This window comes from Eurosta solidaginis, chromosome 2, assembly GCF_040869045.1.
Source record: "Eurosta solidaginis isolate ZX-2024a chromosome 2, ASM4086904v1, whole genome shotgun sequence".
Taxonomy (NCBI): Eukaryota; Metazoa; Arthropoda; class Insecta; order Diptera; family Tephritidae; genus Eurosta; species Eurosta solidaginis.
Genome location: NC_090320.1, coordinates 218226054 through 218244378, shown reverse-complemented (window position 1 = coordinate 218244378; position 18325 = coordinate 218226054). Strand labels below are relative to the sequence as shown.

Below are 18325 nucleotides of genomic sequence, written 5' to 3'. Positions count from 1 at the left end.
TTTTCACTTAATTTTGGCATTTTTTAATTTGTATAACAATCAAAAAAATTTTGTTTTGCAATAATGCAGCTGATAAACAATCAAGTTTATCAAGAGTATTACTAGGTGCGTTCATATAACCACGTGTGTAAATGGATATAATTTTACACCTTATAAGTTTATATGCTTTCATGAGTCCCCGTAATAGCGGCGATGCAATCACCAATACCGAAATATCGTGCCATCACTAGTCGCCATCACAAATCACACAAGGTGATGGTAGGTGATTTGTGAGTCGCCATGATCAGTATTTTATGCTAAACTTCGGGGAATACCCGATATAATAAATATCCTGATTCACTATTGGATGCATTGCCTAAGCACACTGCACTGATGATCACACTGCTGCTTCCAAAGGTCATAAAGAGATTATTGAAGCTTTGTTCCAACGTGTAAGCCACAATAAATTGAGTTGTTTTAATAATGCTAAAACAATGTTACATCGTTCCAGGTTGCTACTGAAAATAGCTTTTTCGAAGCTGTAAAGTCTGGTGCAATTTATAACATCAAGAATAAAGAAGGTAAAACACCACTTGATCTTTCTCGATACCAGAATATTACTAACATATTGAAATTAATAGAAGAGCTGTTTGAGAATGTAAAAAAATATAATATTGAAATTATCGGTAAGCTGACAGAAAAAAAAACCCGATGATCGCGTAGCTGTGACAAACCTCGTAATGAAGTCCAGGTTGCATAATCAATGAACATCAAACCTTGCAAATCGTTAATACAACAACCTTGCAAATATATGAAATATTAAAAAGTCCAAATCAGAGTTAGCGTAGAAAATCGAGTAAAGAGTTTGAAGTTATAGCTCTATTAAAAGAAACTAATTAGGGTGCAAAGATCTAGAAAAAATCCAAAAATTTTGTTGCAAAATAGTGAAATTTAGGAGGAATTCAAATTTGCAAAATAATATTAACAAGGAATTAGGAAAAGTTCAAGCTCTTTTGTCTGCAGTTGCTAATGCTAACCTTAGAGCAGAACGGAATACGTTACTTCATACCACTAGTAGTATAAATATTACTAAAGAGCTTTTATTAGGTGGTGCTGAAGTTAATGCAAGAAACATGTATAGTGAAACTCCACTACATTCTGCTATGAAACGTGGTGCTGATGTAAATGCAGAAAACCGTACTAATATTGGTGTAAATATACCTCACAGAGAGCTTATGCATGTATCTAAACAACAAACCAGCTTTTATCAAGAAGATAAACAGTTTCTATCACGTTCTTACACATCAAAAGAGGAGTTTATTAGAGAATATAAAAAACTGTACTGCAGTAAAGCAAAAGCTAAAGAACTATATCTCCTCATTTTAACTGAACTCGAAGAGGCAATATCAGATGATAATGTCAATAGCTTAAAAAAATTAAGTAACTTTATTGATTACATAAGTGATGCAGAAGATCAAGTAACTTTGAGAGCCTATTATGATAATGCTAACAACCCTGTTAAGAGTACTAACTTAGTTATCTTAGCTTGTAAACATAATAAGGTAAAGATTTTAGAATACCTACTTGGCAGTAATAGTAGAATTCTCATTAATTTATCTGTTGGCATCAGAGAAACTACTATATTACCAGATGATGAGGATGAAACATGCCATAATGCGTTTTATTACGCTATACGTTCAGGCAATGTTGAACTTCTTGATACACTCATTGATAAATGGCCAGGTAATTATTTTGCTGTTCATTTCAGGGAATTAGATGAAATTCTTTCACGAGCTTATGAGGAATTAAAACTAAAGAACGTATTATTATCAGAAGGGATAGAAATTTTTGTTGAAAATAAGTTGATAAACGTCCGTTTTTTCTCTAGTGCTTCTGAACAAAAACAGAATGTGAAGAGTTATCTTAATAACATCAGAGAACGGATTGAGTTAATACTTCAGAACGTTAGTTTGCTAAAGGCAGAGTATTCGAACATAGAAAAAGTAGATGAAAAGTTTTTATTCATAGCGAAGTTTATTGCACAAAATATTCATATATTAAAGAGGCAGTTGAAATCAACGTACGATAGACTACCTTGGGAAGAAATGGAATTTTGTTTAGTTAGCTTTATTTTTTCTCATACAAAGCAACAAGAAATTAATTTATTTTATCGTACCGTATTGAATAAAAGTAAGATACTAAACTACTTAGAAATTTTTGTAAAGAAACTTGAAACCGAAAAAGATTTTATAGAAGATGTAGATATTGATGAAATCGCTGAACTTCCAAAGTTAAAGCGTGAAAAAATTGTTGCAGAGATTATTAGCAACTACCCTCAGTTTGAAGAGTTATACAATGATTATCAACAAATTGGGGATATTCATTCTTTAGAGAAAATAAGTGATTATATAAAGTTGGCATTATCAGCTAATCCAAAAGAAAGAGAAGGACAGTTAATTATTACGAGGGTTTTACAGGTTATTGGTGAATATTTAAAAAACACTCTAGAATCTCCCAAGTTATCTAGCACTACAAGCGAGCTTCTTCTACTATCATTACCAAGGAACACAAGAGAAGTCATTATAGATTTACGTAACTCACTATCACATGCTTATTCACTCTCTAAAAGAACAGAGATAGAGGAAAATAGAGATGTTAATTTTTTTATTGGTGTTCAAAGTGACACTAACGGCCCGATTCTTAGCGTTACCGGTAAAATAGTACCCAGAACATTATGTAACCGAAAATCGTTACCAGTTGTTGTATTCGCGATTCTGGCGAAAGTGGTAACACTGTCATCACCAAAAAACTCACCAGTGTCTGTGGTGAAATTTAAAAGTTGGTTTTCTTCGCTTTACCCATGGCGGAACGATACAAGGTGGTAGCATGGGACAGCTGAATATAAACTTTTTCTTATTTAATTTGATACATCAACTTCCGGCGCAGTACGATTTTGACATTTGTCCATCGAATTTACAAAAACGAAGTACATGGAATTTTTATTTATGTTTGTAGGTATGTCACCATGCTGCCACCGTGTATGGTTCCGCCATGGCTTTACCGAAAATGTGTCACTCGTAGATACGATGATAACGAATAAACGCGACGATGTGTATATACATATGTGCATACATGCGTACGTTTTTACATAGCTATATTGTAATATATACTGTGAAAGTACATGGAAACAAATATGCATAGCAAGAGGCAACACTTTTTTACTATTATGTTTACTTATTTGCGCTCACAATTCTTTATTTTTCAGTATTACCTTTTTCTAAACAACAGCTTTTGTTTGGTTACATCGATGTTACCACCTATTTTAGTGGGTAAACAATTATCCGGCTACTTTCGTGGGCAGAATACCCAAAGGATACAAAAGTTACCACATGAAGAAAGTTGCCGTGGTGAAGAAAGTTGTTACCACATTAGAATCAGGCTGTAAGAAAGTTGGTGATGTGATTACTAGTATACTTTATAACAACAAAATTAAAACTGTTAGAATACTTCTAAAAAAAATTATTAATAGTGAGAACTTGGATGAGATAAAAGAAGTCTCCGAAGCGTTTAGCAACGCTAAATTAGATGAAATAACCTCAGGAAACTTTGTTATAATGGAACATGAAAAGCTTAAAAAGCTCATTGCAGAACTAAGCAATAGTGTAACGGAAAAGACAAGTCACGAGCAAGAGCTGTTTCATAAAATTAATAACGTAATCAGTTCTTCAGGAACTCAATCAGAAAATATCAGAACTGATTATATTACAGGGTTTGAATTATTAAAGAGTTTAAGTATTGGCTTTAGTGATAACAAGATTGACCATAACGTTATAAGGGGAATGAAATTTTGTGCTAATAAAACATTACAGAATATTGTTCCCCGAATAGAATCTCACAGCCTTAAAGAGATTGCTGAGCTATCGAAGAAGATTTCTCATAGTGTCAAGTCAAGAAGAATACAAGAAAACAACCTTGATGAAGTAAATAGATTAACTTGCGAAATTTTTTATATTGCTGAATTTGGAACAGGTGATATCAAATGGATTGAGGAATTAAGAGAAAAGTTGAATGAGAAAGGTTCTTTTATTCCTACATACAAACAAAATTACAATATAATAGACGAAAAATATAATAACCAACTTGCACTGAAGCTATCTGAACTGAAAAGTATTTTAAGGAATAACGCATTGAGTGGTAAATTAATTGAAAAACTCCCTTCATATAAGAGTAATATGAAATTGCAAGCAGTAGTAGAAATGCTTGTTCTGGATATAATGTCAATCTTAGGCAGCTCAAAGAATTATCTAGAAAACAATTTACTTTTCTTAGATGAGAATACTCCTTTACTAACTGGAAAATGTTTGCGTAATCACTTAGCACACGATAATGCCTTGGTTGATGTATTGTTATCTGATCCCTCAATAGCGGTTATCATAAACGCTAAAAAACTTACTTCAGAAAACATAATGAAAAGTAAGAAAAAAGTAGGCAAGTTAGTGAGAGACGATCCTTCCAAATTGAAGGATAAATACGATCAAGGTCTTATTACTATTACTAATCAGGAAAGAATGTTTGTCGCATTGGAAGAAGGGAATCTCGACGACTTAGAAAATTATCTCAAAAAAGGTGCAGACATCAATGCTAGAAGTATTAACTTATGGACTACATTGCATTTTGCTGCTAAGGGACCTAGTATTGAAATTATAAAATTTGTTCTTAATCAAAATTTAGACGTTAATGTTAAAGATAGTAATGGTCAAAGCCCACTACATATCGCTGCTGCACATGGAAGAAAAAATATTGTGAAGTTTTTTGTAGGGGAAGCTGGTTTATATGTTGATGATGCAGATAATTATGGCAAAACACCACTACACATTGCAGCCAAAAATGGTCACAAGGATACTGTTGAGGTTTTATTAAAAAATAAAGCCAGTACTGTTATTCAAGATATGAGTGGTCTTTCACCTTTATATTATGCAATAAGAAATAATCATGTTGATGTTGCTAAGGTTCTACTAGAAAAATATGCGAATGTTGATATTAATGAGGCCATGGGTGGCTTTACTCCATTGCATGCAGCTGCAGAAAGTGGTCACCTGGAGTTAGTTAATTTCTTACTCCAAAATAAGGCAAACGTTAATGCTAGAAATGACAGAGATTCGACACCATTACATGCAGCGGCGTTAAATGGCCATCTGGAAATAGTAAACGATTTAATTCTGAAAGGGGCAAATGTTAATGCTGGTGTCATAGATGGTTGTACACCATTACACTATGCAATAGAAAACGGTCATGAAAAGGTAGCTAATATTTTATTGAAGCATGGAGCTAATGTTAATGTTGTTGACAAAACCTATAATAACACACCTTTGCACTACGCAGCAAAATATGGACATGAGAAAATTGTTAAGGCTTTACTGACAAATAAGGCAAATGCTAGTATTGCCACTGTGGGAGGTACAACTCCTCTACATTTTGCAGTGCAGAGTGGACACTTGAAGATAGTTGGTGCTCTTCTTGAGCATGGGGTTAACATTCGCGCTAAAGATAGAAATAATGCTACGCCATTGCACTATGCAGCAGAGAGTGGTCATAAGGCAGTTGCTGAGCTTTTAATAAAAAATGGAGTAGAAATCAATGATAAAGCAAATAATAATCTAACACCATTACATGTAGCTACCCTGAAAGGTCACAAAGATATTATTGAACTCCTAATAAGAAACAAAGTTGAAGTTAGAGCTCAAGACATTAAGGGTAGTACACCATTACATGCAGCTGCTATGAACGGTAGCAAAGATGTTATTGATCTCTTGATAAAAAATAAAGCTGAAGTCGATGCTAGAACTAATGATGGCATGACACCATTACATTCAGCTGCTCTAAATGGCCGTGGAGATGCTGTTGTTTTCCTAATAACAAATAAAGCTGGAGTAAATGCTAGAACTAATTATGGTTCTACACCGTTACATGCAGCTGTTTTAGGAGACCATAAAGACGTTGTTAATCTTTTAATAAAAAATAAAGCTAAAGTTAACGCGGAAGGTATTGCAGGCAGTACACCATTACATGTAGCTGTGGAAGCAGGTCATAAGGAAATCGTTGAGATTCTGGTAGCAAATGGAGCCAATGTTAATGTTAAGAGCAATAACCTAACACCATTGCTTTCTGCTATTAAATATAATCATAAGGAAATCGTTGAAGTTCTTATAGCAAATGGGGCTATTGTTAATGCAGAAGGTGGTAAACCTTTATTACTTGCAGTTCTTGCTGGCTACAGAGATATTGTAGAGATTCTGCTAAGAAATAAAGCTTATGTTAACACAAAAGGTCCTGAAAATAATACACTATTGCATTTGGCTGCTGCAAGCGGTCATAAGGAGATAGTAAAAGCTCTGATAACAAACGGAGCTAATGTTGATGCTATAACTATTGATGGTACAACACCGTTATATCTTGCAGCACTAGAAGGTCATGCGGAAATTGCTGAAACTTTGATAGCAAATAGGGCTAATGTTACAATTGTAAATGTTGAAGGTTCTCCGCTACATATAGCTGCAGGGCTCGGCCATGATAATGTTGTTGCAGTCCTATTAAGTAATGGAGCAAAAATTAATGTTAAAGACAATAAGAGTAGAACATCTTTAGAATTAGCAGTGGCACGTGGTCATTTGCAAGTGGTTAAAATGTTACTGCAGTATAAAAAAGTAGATATGAATGGTAAAGGCAATGATGATTGGACTATACTGCACATTGCTTCACAGGAAAGTAACTTGGAAATGGTAAAATTTCTAGTAGATGAAGGGTCTAATATTAATGCTAAAAATGCCTCTGGATCAAAACCTATACACATTGCAGCTAGAGAAGGTCATAAAGATACCGTAGAGTTTTTCCTTAGCAAGGGATTGAGTATAAATGAGCTTGGTAAAGCTAACCAGACATTACTACACTATGCTGCAATGAAAGGTCAGTTAGAAGTTGTAAAGTATTTAATAGCACAAGGTGCTGATGTTAATGTTAAAGATATTAATGGCTTAACCCCTATGCATATTGCTGCTAATGTTGGTTACAAAAACGTTATTGAAGTTTTATTAAAAAATGGTGCAGTTTATAACGCTGTTGACAAGCTTTGTCGAAGACCGTTAGAAATAACTAACTATAAAGACGTTATAAATCTATTAGCATCAATTGAGAAATTATTTGAGGCTGTAAAACGTAATAGCTCTTCAGAAGTTGAGAATTACATTAAAGCAGGAGCGTTTGTTAATGTCAAAAATGCTGCTAGTGTAACACCATTATATTATGCTGCATGGAAGGGATATGATGGAGTTGTCAATATTCTATTACAAAATCAAGCTAATCCTAATGTGGTTGGTAACAATGGATTTACTCCTCTGCATTATGCTGCTAAGTTCTCCCACTTAAAAGTTGTAAAGGCCCTATTGTCTAATGGTGCAGTATACAATGCTGTCTCTGACACTGGGAAAACACCATTAGATTTTACTGTGGATGAAAGTATAAGTAGCTTATTGAAACTAGTCAGTGAATCATTTAAAAAGGTTAAAGATAGTAATGCTCAAGTTATTAATGACCTAAATAAGATAAAGGATATTGTTACAGTAAAAGCAGTGATGAGTGCTCGTAATAGAGAGAACAAAACGTTAGTAGTTGCTGCACTACATAGTAAATTTTCAAAAGTCGAGCAGTTGAAGCAGATATCGCAAGGTGACGTATCTGCTCAGATTGGTACAGCTTTAGTGCTCTTGAATCAAGGCAATTACCAAAAAGCCTTAAGTATTTTCAGAAGCGCACTTGAAAGAAGAAAAGAAATACTAGGACCAGACAATCCCGGTACCTTAGATATTCAGACATATATAGCCAAAGTGCTATATAAGCAAGGAATTTACCAAGAAGCTTTAAATATGCTTGAAGAGATTTTTCAGAAACAAAAGGAAATGCTGGATTTAAACGATAAGGATACTTTAAGTACAAGAAGTACAATCGCTTTAGTGCTGCATAGACAGGGGAAAGATGAAGAAGCTTTTAATATTTATCAAGAAGTCTATCAGAGACAAAAGGAAATACTAGGGTCAGATCATTCAGATATCTTAAGTACTCAGCTTCACATGGCATTAGTATTAGATAAACAGGGCAAATATGAAGAAGCGTTAAATATCAATAGGACAGTTTTGGAAAAGAGGAAAGGAACACTAGGTACACATGATCTAGTCACTGTGAGTGCCAAAAATAATATAGCAATGGTACTAGCTAACCAAGGTAAATACGAAGAGTCCTTAAAAATCTATAAAGAGGTTTTTGAAAAGAAGAAAATAATTTTAGGTATTAATCATGGTGATACCTTGAGAACATTACATAACATTGCTGGGGTACTCTTCAGTCAAAAAAAATATCATGAAGCCTTGAAAGCTTTTCAAGAGGTTTTAAATATCCAGAAAAAAGCTTTGCAACAAAATCACCCAGAAACCTTGAATACTCAATACAACATAGCAAATGTACTTTTTGCTCAAGGGAAATTTATAGGCGCACTTAAAGTCTACAGAGAAAGTTTTGATCAAATAAAAGCTGTTTTTGGACCAAGTCATCCGATTGTTTTAGATATTTCAAAAAAAATAGAGATAATTAATTTTAGATTTAAGCTTGAGGGTAGCGAAACATCAGAGGTTCTCCAGCATCTGCAGAAAGATATCAACATTGCTGCTAGTAAAGGTGATACAGGAACTGTTCAGCGTTTGTTAAAAGATGGAGCTGATGCCAACGATACAGATATTGATGGAAGAACACCGTTGCATTACGCTGTTAGCAATGGACACATAGATATTGTAAACATCTTACTAACAAATGGAGCTAATGTTAGTCAAGTTACTAATAAAGGTAATACACCACTACACACTGCTACTTCCAAATATTACAAAGAAATTGTTGAGGTTCTGTTACAACATATCAGTCGTGATAAATTAAATGACTTTGTTAATGCCAAAACTACTTCTAGTGGCACTACATCACTTCATGTTGCAGCTAAAGGTGGCTCCTTCGAAGTTGTAAAATCTTTGTTAAAACATGGTGCAATTTATAACATTGAGAACAAAGAAGGTAAAATACCTATTGATTTATCTAAGGACCAAAAAGTTACTAATCTACTGAATTTAATTGAAGAATTGTTTAGAGATATAAAAAATGGTAATGTTGAATCTATCAGCAAGCTAGGAACAGTAAAACCTGATGAGTTCTTAGCTATAACAAATGCTCGTAATAATCAAGGGAATACATTATTACAAGTTGCTATAGCCAATAAACATAAGAATATCGCAGGTAAATTGTTAAAAATGCTGAAAGAGCCAGATCAAAATTTGCAAGACGTCAATATAGAAAGTGGAGTTAAAAGTTTGAAACTTTGAATAATGCTATTGAGATATTTTATTGTTTTTGGTACATGGGTTACTTTATACTCTGCATCACAGCTACAAGTTTACCATTTGATTCCATTGATGAATGAATTTATTACAGATACTTATATATTAAACTTTGTAAGCAACAATATTTACTTGTACATTCAACAACTTTGTAATTTAAATGAAATATCATATAATACTTTTTTTAAATGAAATATCATATAATTTTTTTTTATCATATAATACTTTGTCTTTTTAATAAGTTTTGATGAAATTATAAAAAAAATATTCTTGAATTGAAAAGTTGTGAAAACTATAAATCTTAAGAATTTTAATTATAAGTTAATTCTAAGAGATTTTATAAATTATATTATATTACTTAATTGATTGAAATTATAAAAAAAAAATAAAATATTCTTGAATTGAAAAGTTGTGAAAACTATAAATCTTAAGAATTTTAATTACAAGTTAATTCTAAGAGATTTTATAAATTATATTATATTACTTACTTAATTGGCGCTTAACCGTTTAAACGGTTATGGCCGTCCAACAAGGCGCGCCAGTCGCTCCTTTTCTCTGACAACCGGTCACACCAAGGGAGTTTAAATCGTTTTCCACCTGGTCCTTCCAACGGAGTGGGGGCCGCCCTCTGGGAAACATAAAAAAAATTCTCTAACAAAAACTGTCAAACGTGAATCCGAAATTCGAGACTCTGTGAAGAAGCAATAGAAAAAGCTTTGTAAAACTTATAGAGTTGGGTCGTTTCGTTCTGAACTTGTTCAATTGAACGGGTCTCTCAACTGAACAAGTGAACTAGATCTTCGATTAGGTTCTATTTGTTCTTTTAGTTCTTTCTCCTCGTTCTCGAACATTGTAAATTCATACATACATATGTACGTAGAATTTGACAGTGAACACGAATGTCGATGATGCCACTTACACTAAAGATATGTGTGGACTATTTATGAAAAACCTCTTGTAAGAAACATTACATATTGCTGATTTTTGATAGCCTTGTAAGTACTTATTATAGAAGTAAAACTAAAACACAACTTTAAATATTGTGTTTTATTTAACTAAGGCCTATCAGCTCATTAAATTTTTTACAATAATAAACATTACATTTATTAAACTTGAACAGTTCATATTTACAATTGGTGTCTGTACTCTTTCAATTTCCTGGATCTTCCGAAATTTGTAACTTTTTTTGAAGGTAATTATACATATATGTGACCCGGTTTATGAAAAGGTGGCGTATGACTCAAAAAAGAAATTGCGAGAAACAGCTATTAAAGATAAACGATGCATGCATGTAGCAGCATTTTTTTGAGTGATAACTTATTTATTCATAACACATTTAAATATACCCTCCCAAAGCATTGCTGAATACCAGAGCTGTAAAAAGATTGAATCAATTGAGTGTGCATTCTCTCAGCATTCTTTTAAAAAATTGTGATTTATTGGTTCATATTATAAATCTCCATTCCTGAATGGCTCAAAATACCTTAACTCAAATCTGAAGTGTGTGTGTTATTGAATGGTAAAATATAATTCAATATAGAGTGGGAATGTAGGAACCATTCCCAATCTTTAATGAATATAAACTTGAAATGAATGCACACTTTTTTTCCATTCAGTACTAAATAATTTGGTAGTAGTGCAGTTACGGTACCCACCCTAAAGTTGGGCCAAGATTTTCGAGTGAGGTATCAAAAGACGCGTATTAATCTCGAGAACAATAATCCGAAGAAAAGAAAAATTTCATCTCTGTCCGGAGATATTTGCAGTTGAAGTTGGCGATTTTAATGTGGTTGTTGTTGTGTTGGGTACCCACAAAAAAAAAAATGTGCATCACCGTGGCGGTAGCCACGGTTATACCACACACCCGGACTTGGCATGGCGTAGCCCAGGGTTATTTTTTATAAGCGCGGCCGAAGGCCGCCAACGCAGAAATGTGTTCTGCGCAAAAATACTATGGATCCCACCACCGGCTTCGGAGGGACTGGCGGGTCTTTTTTCGGTTTTTCGTTAATATCTTTTGAACCGGTAAAAAAAGTAACTTCCGCTTTCAGATTCTTGATCTAGACGCGTCTTTTGATACCTCACTCGAAAATTTTGGCCCAAATTTCGGTGTGTACCGTAAACTGCACTATTACCAATACTTTTTCCCCAGGGTTCTTTTTTGTATACTTTCATTGCCATCAGATATACCCTTTAAAAACGCGAGTACTCCATAATAATGTAAGGAATACTACTTTGGGAGTATAGGAGTGTACCAAAACTAAGCTGTATTCATACAAAAAATGTGCTCCAATTAACATTGCGATGTCCTAGGAGAGGAGTAGGTGATCCCACTCTCGCTTTGTTTGTGAGTATTCCATAGAGTATATACGTGAAAGTACTTTCTGTAGTACTCCATGGAGCACCCACAGAGGATCATATGCCAAAGTAGTAAAGAGGAATTGTGTCGGAAAGAATTACCGGAGTGAATTTAATTTAAAATAAAAGTAAATGAAGAGGGGCAATACAACTTTTATATTTTTTTAATACGAATATTCTTATGTTATTTAGCATTTGCGCGAATAAAGAAACTAATATTCATTGTAAACTTAACCAAGTAGCGCAACTAACAGCTGATCGCTCAAAATTTGCACACACAGACAAACATCACTAATGGCCATATTACGGAAATTGTTACGGTCTGCTGCTACGGTCTACGGCTACGATCCACTTGGGAGCGTGTTCACGCGAACACACCTAGTGATGTGGCGAAAGTTGCGATGAAAAGTATCAAAAAAGAAGGGAACAGACAGACCGGCCATCACTAGAAGGAAGAAAAAAACCACCACGAGTTTCCGGAGATAGGAAAGAAAATTCTTTTTTGCTTGCGGTATGAAGCTGTAGAGAAGATAACCCTCGTGACCTAAAAGTGGCCGAAGTGAAAATTGCAGCGATCACAATTACAAAAGGTTACCGGTAAAAGTTTGCACGAAAATTTTTTTCCATTCGGCAGACAATACACATAAGTGCATCCACATATAGTTGGTGGAACTGACGAGCGCCGCCCTCAAATACAGATAGTTCACCATCAAAAATCGGGCGGTTTATAGCAATCATACAACACTCCTCTACATATGTTCATCGTATTTTCTGAATTCCTCAAAGCCGTGCTTATATACATAGCCAAATTTTGAAAGGCTGAGGAGCTACATACGTGAAGTTTACATTTCAACATTTTAACCCGAAAATTGTCTCCGAAATGAGTGAATTCAATTAAAAACGAATTAAGCTAACCGGTGGCCACATTGAAATTGTTTTAACTTACTCTCAGGACGTGCTAAATTTCCAAACATCGTGAATACTAATATTAATAAATAGTAATTGAAAGGCATCGGCGTTGCCTCCTCCGCGTATGCGAGGAGCACGGGAATGTTGGAATATTCCCAACGATTGCCACGCAATATCCATGATTCCTCAACTGTGAGTAGCGTTTCAGTAACACAACAGCAGCACCAATAACTACATCATAAGTATAATTATCAACAACATGTGTTAATCTAATGATCAGTAGCAATAGTGGTGTTGGCTTAGCGGTGTCATTTACATCCACACCAACTACAATATCACCACCCTCAACCATATCCAGTGACCCCGGCATCGCCATATGCCAAGACGCCAGACGTACCACTCCTGGAGTGACATATTAACAATAACAGCGTGTGCAATCTTTCGAACAGCAACATCAACAATTGATAGCACCTCAATATCCACATTCCTCACATCTGGACGTTCGCGGAGCCAACAGCATCGTCAGGCCTAAGGGCTGCCACCATTATTGCGTGCAACACCGCGCGCTACCAAATCGATGCGCCAACAACGAGCGCAACCACCACTGACAGTGCCAATCAGACGCGCAACAACTACCCGGATACAACAACAACCGCAGGGCCGGCTGACATAGGCCTGCGGGAAAAACCTGACTTCCACAACTAAAACCCTTCCAGACTTACAACATCACCTACAATAATACCTAGGTTGAGCCAATGGGTGAGTTCGTTCCGGTTACGGAAAATATTTTCAAAACAAGAGAATGAAAAATTCTGATGAACTTTTTTTGTTAAATCTACAAATTTTTATCTAAGCTTCAAAACTTTACTTTTACCCTGGGTTGCATCGTCTAATTCATTTCGGCCCAGACCAGTATAACACGTATTTTGACCATTTTTTTTCTTTTTCAAAGGCATCTGTGGATTTTCTTCAATACAATGTATGTAAAATTAAGTTTTTCTTAGGGGAGAAAACTTGGAATACTCTTTAAAAGGGATGGTCAAAGAAAAATATGTTCTTGATTGACTAACTAACATTAATTGGACTGGAACCCTGCACACTAAAAATTCTTGAAATTCCAAGTAAATGCTTGGAAACGGTTTGAAATTATCTAAAATTTTATGTAATCTTTGGAACTTTTCGAAAACTGATTTAATACAAAAAAAAAGCTTCTTGAACTTCAAAATAATTTTCTCGGAAACTCTCAATAAAAGATTCCTTTTCCCCTTTTGTTGTATTTTAATTTTCAGCTTTTTTTTTTATTTTCGACTTTCAGCGTTGGTAACCGGCCATGTTCGGTTCGGTAATTTTTTCTTGCGTCAGTTTTTTTTTTGAATTTTTTGAATTTAGATTTTGAATGCCAACGGTCTGTCCGTGACATCCGGTTCGGCCGGATGTTGTTTTATTTTGAATTTAAAGCGTTTTGAGTCGGTCTCTGCGCTTTTTGACAGCTAGTTTTGATAGGCATGATAGGATTTTTTTTCTGTTTATGGCGCAGGAACAGTAAGGTTGGCAAGGACCCGCCCCAGCCGACAATGACTAGCCACTGTGCACCAACACATCATGCCGACCGCCTTCCTTACTGCTTACAATGTAAGTGCGATGCCATAACAAAATCTTAAGGAAATTCAAGTTAAATTTTTAAACAGACATAAAATGTTATAATTTTGGAATATATAGCATCTAGGACACCTTAGTTGCAGTAATTGAAATAAAATGTTTGCTTATACTCAAGTATTTAATTATTTCTTCTAAATTTATCTTTAATATTAATGCAATGATTGATCCAATGCAACTCTGGTCTTCCTACTGTTCTTCATTCCACTCCATTCGAGTGCCTATTTTCACGGCCTGCGAGTGCCTTCCACTCTATTCGCAACATAACCTCGAATTAAGCTGCCAAACTATATAGTAAACAATGCTAACATGGTTCAATTAGGTACAGGTTGGCTCATCTCATCAGCTGATTTTATTTATGTCATTGCATGGTCGAAGGGATTGTCAAAAGGAGATGGCAAACTCAAAATGAAACCAACACATTGGCAACATTTTACTTATACATACAAAAACTGCTAAGTTTTATGTTTCCATTCCATACCATTCGCACCAACACCAATACACAGATTTTGACAATTTGAACAGACATATTTTGTTGCTTTACAGATGAGCCAACCTGTATATAGTTGAACCATGCAATGCTAATATTTCTCTATACTATAGTATGTATACATAAAACCAGTGCACGGTTGCATTTTATCAGAGTAGTCATAGTAAAATTTTATTATCAGTTATTTGTATGCAATATTTTACTTTTGGCAACTCTGTTCCATCGTCATCGTGTCGTGATCACGGTCGTTAATAAACGTGCAATGATCGGCTGATGGTGGTCCGCAAACGCATTGCAAAGGAGTATTGTTAGAGTACTCCAAGTTGAAGAAAATGGAACACGTAATCCAACAATTTTTGCAGGGTGTTAAATCAATTTATGAATTGGGTGCAAAAAAAGGGGTAAAATTTATCAATAGAAATAATAACCCCTTCTAATTATTCAAGTATGTCGTGAGTTGACCAAAATTAAATAAATTGTAGGCGAATAATTTTATAAAACGTTATAATATTTAATAGAACGAATGACTCCTTCCAAACGGTTACAAATTCAAGAATAATTTTATGATTTCGGAAAAAATATGACAAAAGTCGTTTTACAAAAATGTTGCTAGGTTTTACATTTCAATACAAGTACAAATACTACAAAGTGTTAACTGACAATTCGGTCTTTCCTGAAAACAAGCACGTCCTCGGGCTGGCACACCATTAAATATTATCTTCAACATTTTCTTCTTCATAAACTTCATCGATTTCGGGAAATGCTACACACCATGGTTTCAATTTATCGCTTGTTACAACTGTGCTAAACTTCCGACAATTTTTTCTATTGATACTATCAATATCACCCACAATGTACCGATCGTATCGCAATTTCTTTTTAACAACATATGGTCCCTTATATTTAGTCTCAAGTTTTCGAGATTCACCGGTACTTTGTATTTGTGACTCCAACAATACCAAATCACCATCATGATATTGATATGTCAATTTATGCTGTGCATCAAACCTTTTCTTCCAAACTTTTCTTGCAGTTTCAATATTTTTGATTGCATCCTCGCGCTTTTCTTTAACATTAAGTGATATTTTATTGTCGTCATCATGTATAGCAGCAAGGATTTTGTTGCCACTCATATCTCGCAATGGAAAATCATAAATTAATTCCAACGGCGAATGCTTCACCAAAGAGCGAATGAGACTTTGCAGGAGTTTGCCTCGGATGTTGAAAGGTTGGCACATTTGGCAAATGCGGACGCACCCGTGGAGTACACCGAGAGGGTAAAAATCCAGAGTTTTATAAATGGCATACGGGACGTCGAAACAAAGCGAGCTACATACGCAAACCCAAAGCCAACATTCGCAGAAACGGTGTCACAAGCTCTGATTCAGGAAACAGCGTCGCTTCTGTGTAAGCCAGTTTTCAATGCACGCCGTGTGGAAGTAGAAAGGCGAAAGCAATATTGGAGGCGCTGAAAGGATCGCAAAAGCGGAGTGAAAAAGTTATGAAATGTTTCAAATGCGGGAAGTCCGGTCACATTGCCCGTCATTGCGATCTTGATCCTAGTAGTTCCAACAATGTGGGTGGCCGTTAACGCAAAGCTGGAGGAGATGAGCAAGAGCGAGTAAGAGGTAGAGATCGAGAGCTAGATCCAGCTATTGAATGCCCTGTGATATCTGTGTTGCAAATTGGTAGAAAATCGAGCAGTCTTACCGTCAGAGGGAATGTGGATGGCAAAGAACATGTACTGACTGTAGATACGGGCGTATCTCATTCCTTGATTCGATCTGATTTGGTCTACAGGAGAGTAAAGTCATTACCTGGAGCAAGGTTGCGTACGGTCACAGGCGAGTATAACCAAGTCCAGGGAGAAGTGATATGTGAAGTCCTAATTGGGAAGGTCATGGTTTTACACAAATTCGTTGTGGCGGAGATCGTTGATGAAGTCATATTGTGAGTGGACTTCTTGGTTGACCATGACATCAGGATCGATATGCGGAGAAAAATTATGCGCTATGAGAACCAGGACATACCACTTAACTTTAGTTTTGAAAAAGGGTACAGCAGTAATCGGGTACTGGTGGAGAAGACTCGACAAAGGCCACGAAATTCAAAGGTAAAGGTTGATGGAACAAATGGGCCAAACAAATCAAAACCGAAGGTACCTGTGAGAGAAACACTGGCATTGAAAAGCCCTAACGGACGTACTAAAACGAGGTAAAGGATTTCGCAGAAAGAATGCAAGGGTGGTTTCAAGCCAAGGCACACTACTGTTGTGAAGCGTCGGAACGATACTGATTATGCAAGGCAAATTCGTCCAGCGCAAGCTCTACGAAGTAGTTTATTGGCCAAACAACAGAGTGTGAAGGAACGGCCCAGGGTAATGAGTAGTAAGATGAAACACTGGCATGACAAGAACTTTAATTCGGAAGGTTTCTTGGCGGGAGATTTGGTACTGTTAAACAACCCTCACCGGCGGAAAGGTGTTCCACCAAAGAGTATATATTTGTCAAGAGGCGTCACTCGATACTTTGTTGTTGCCAAAGCAACCCTGTCATGTCGAATGTGATTCTCAAGGAAGTTTTGTTTAGTTTTTTTAATTGAATCCTATATAGTTATGCGGTAAAGTGACTTTGCATAATTACAATTTTTGGAAAGAGAATTAATTAATTCATTTAATACAATCAGTAAAATAAACACAAATACCCCACGAAAATGTATAGAAGGCGTTTTTATAAATACATCTGATAAAAAAAACCAACGACTACCTTGAGAAAACATCGAGTAATTTGCTTTGGCAACAACAAAAGTATCGAGTGACGCCTCTTGACAAATATATACTCTTTGGTTCCACCCAAATATCGGTGCAGTTGGGAAGGCCCGTACAGAGTTGTGAAGACGATCAGTGATGTCGTCTACCGCATACAAGCAATTGGGAAATCACGAAATAGAAGAGTGGTACATTTGGCGATGATAGCAGCGTGTAGATCGAGAGATTTGTCTGATCGGGACCATCAGACTTATGCGGCAATTACCCACCGACGTGTGCCGTACGTACGGACGTTTGTCGTACGAAACACGTTTGACCGAACCCTCAAACCCGTAGGAGTCAATGTGTGCGTCTGTGTACATGTACATAACATCTTTGTGTGTGTATTGTTTACAGATAAGCACTGTTGCCATTGACCATTTTACATGCATGCTTATGCAAACATCAACTTTTTTCCAATTTAATTTTTGATGTTGTAAAAGGCTGGAATTAATATTAAATAAATATAAATAGATTACATTATTATAATCTGCACTTTTACATAGTTATTTCGAATTATTTTCACAATTTTTCAAACTTTTAATTAGGTGTTTTTGCATGAAACTGACAAACAGGTCAAAAATTAGCGCACAAAAGTTTTACTAGCAACTCTGTCTAGTGAGAGAAGGCGATCAGCTGACCACGTTCTTACGGAAAAAATCAAAAATTGTTTTGATTTCTACGATTCCGGGCTACGTA

At 35.5% G+C, this 18325-nt stretch overlaps 2 protein-coding genes and 1 long non-coding RNA gene across 5 annotated transcripts in view; all 3 read left to right on the top strand.

Annotated features, from left to right (window-relative positions):
• Positions 1-294: 294 nt before the first annotated feature.
• The window catches only part of LOC137240609 (uncharacterized), a 518840-nt gene continuing 500809 nt past the window's right edge, over positions 295-18325 (top strand). For both annotated transcript variants that reach the window (XR_010949774.1, XR_010949775.1), the window contains exons 1-2: positions 295-431; positions 491-560. This is a non-coding gene — a long non-coding RNA (uncharacterized lncRNA). The remainder of the gene's footprint in view (positions 432-490; positions 561-18325) is intronic.
• Positions 611-3424, top strand: LOC137240110 (uncharacterized). The gene is made up of 2 exons (XM_067766039.1): positions 611-2691; positions 3306-3424. The coding sequence occupies exons 1-2, from the start codon at positions 1113-1115 to the stop codon at positions 3422-3424; spliced, it is 1698 nt and encodes a 565-aa protein (XP_067622140.1). The 5' UTR covers positions 611-1112.
• Positions 3431-9650, top strand: LOC137240604 (serine/threonine-protein phosphatase 6 regulatory ankyrin repeat subunit B-like). 2 transcript variants are annotated; one of them, XM_067767095.1, is made up of 2 exons: positions 3431-8253; positions 8317-9650. In XM_067767095.1, the coding sequence occupies exons 1-2, from the start codon at positions 3594-3596 to the stop codon at positions 9390-9392; spliced, it is 5736 nt and encodes a 1911-aa protein (XP_067623196.1). In that variant the 5' UTR covers positions 3431-3593; the 3' UTR covers positions 9393-9650. The 2 variants fall into 2 exon arrangements, with proteins under 2 accessions (XP_067623196.1, XP_067623197.1); XM_067767096.1 differs by having other exon boundaries at positions 3431-8868; positions 8987-9181.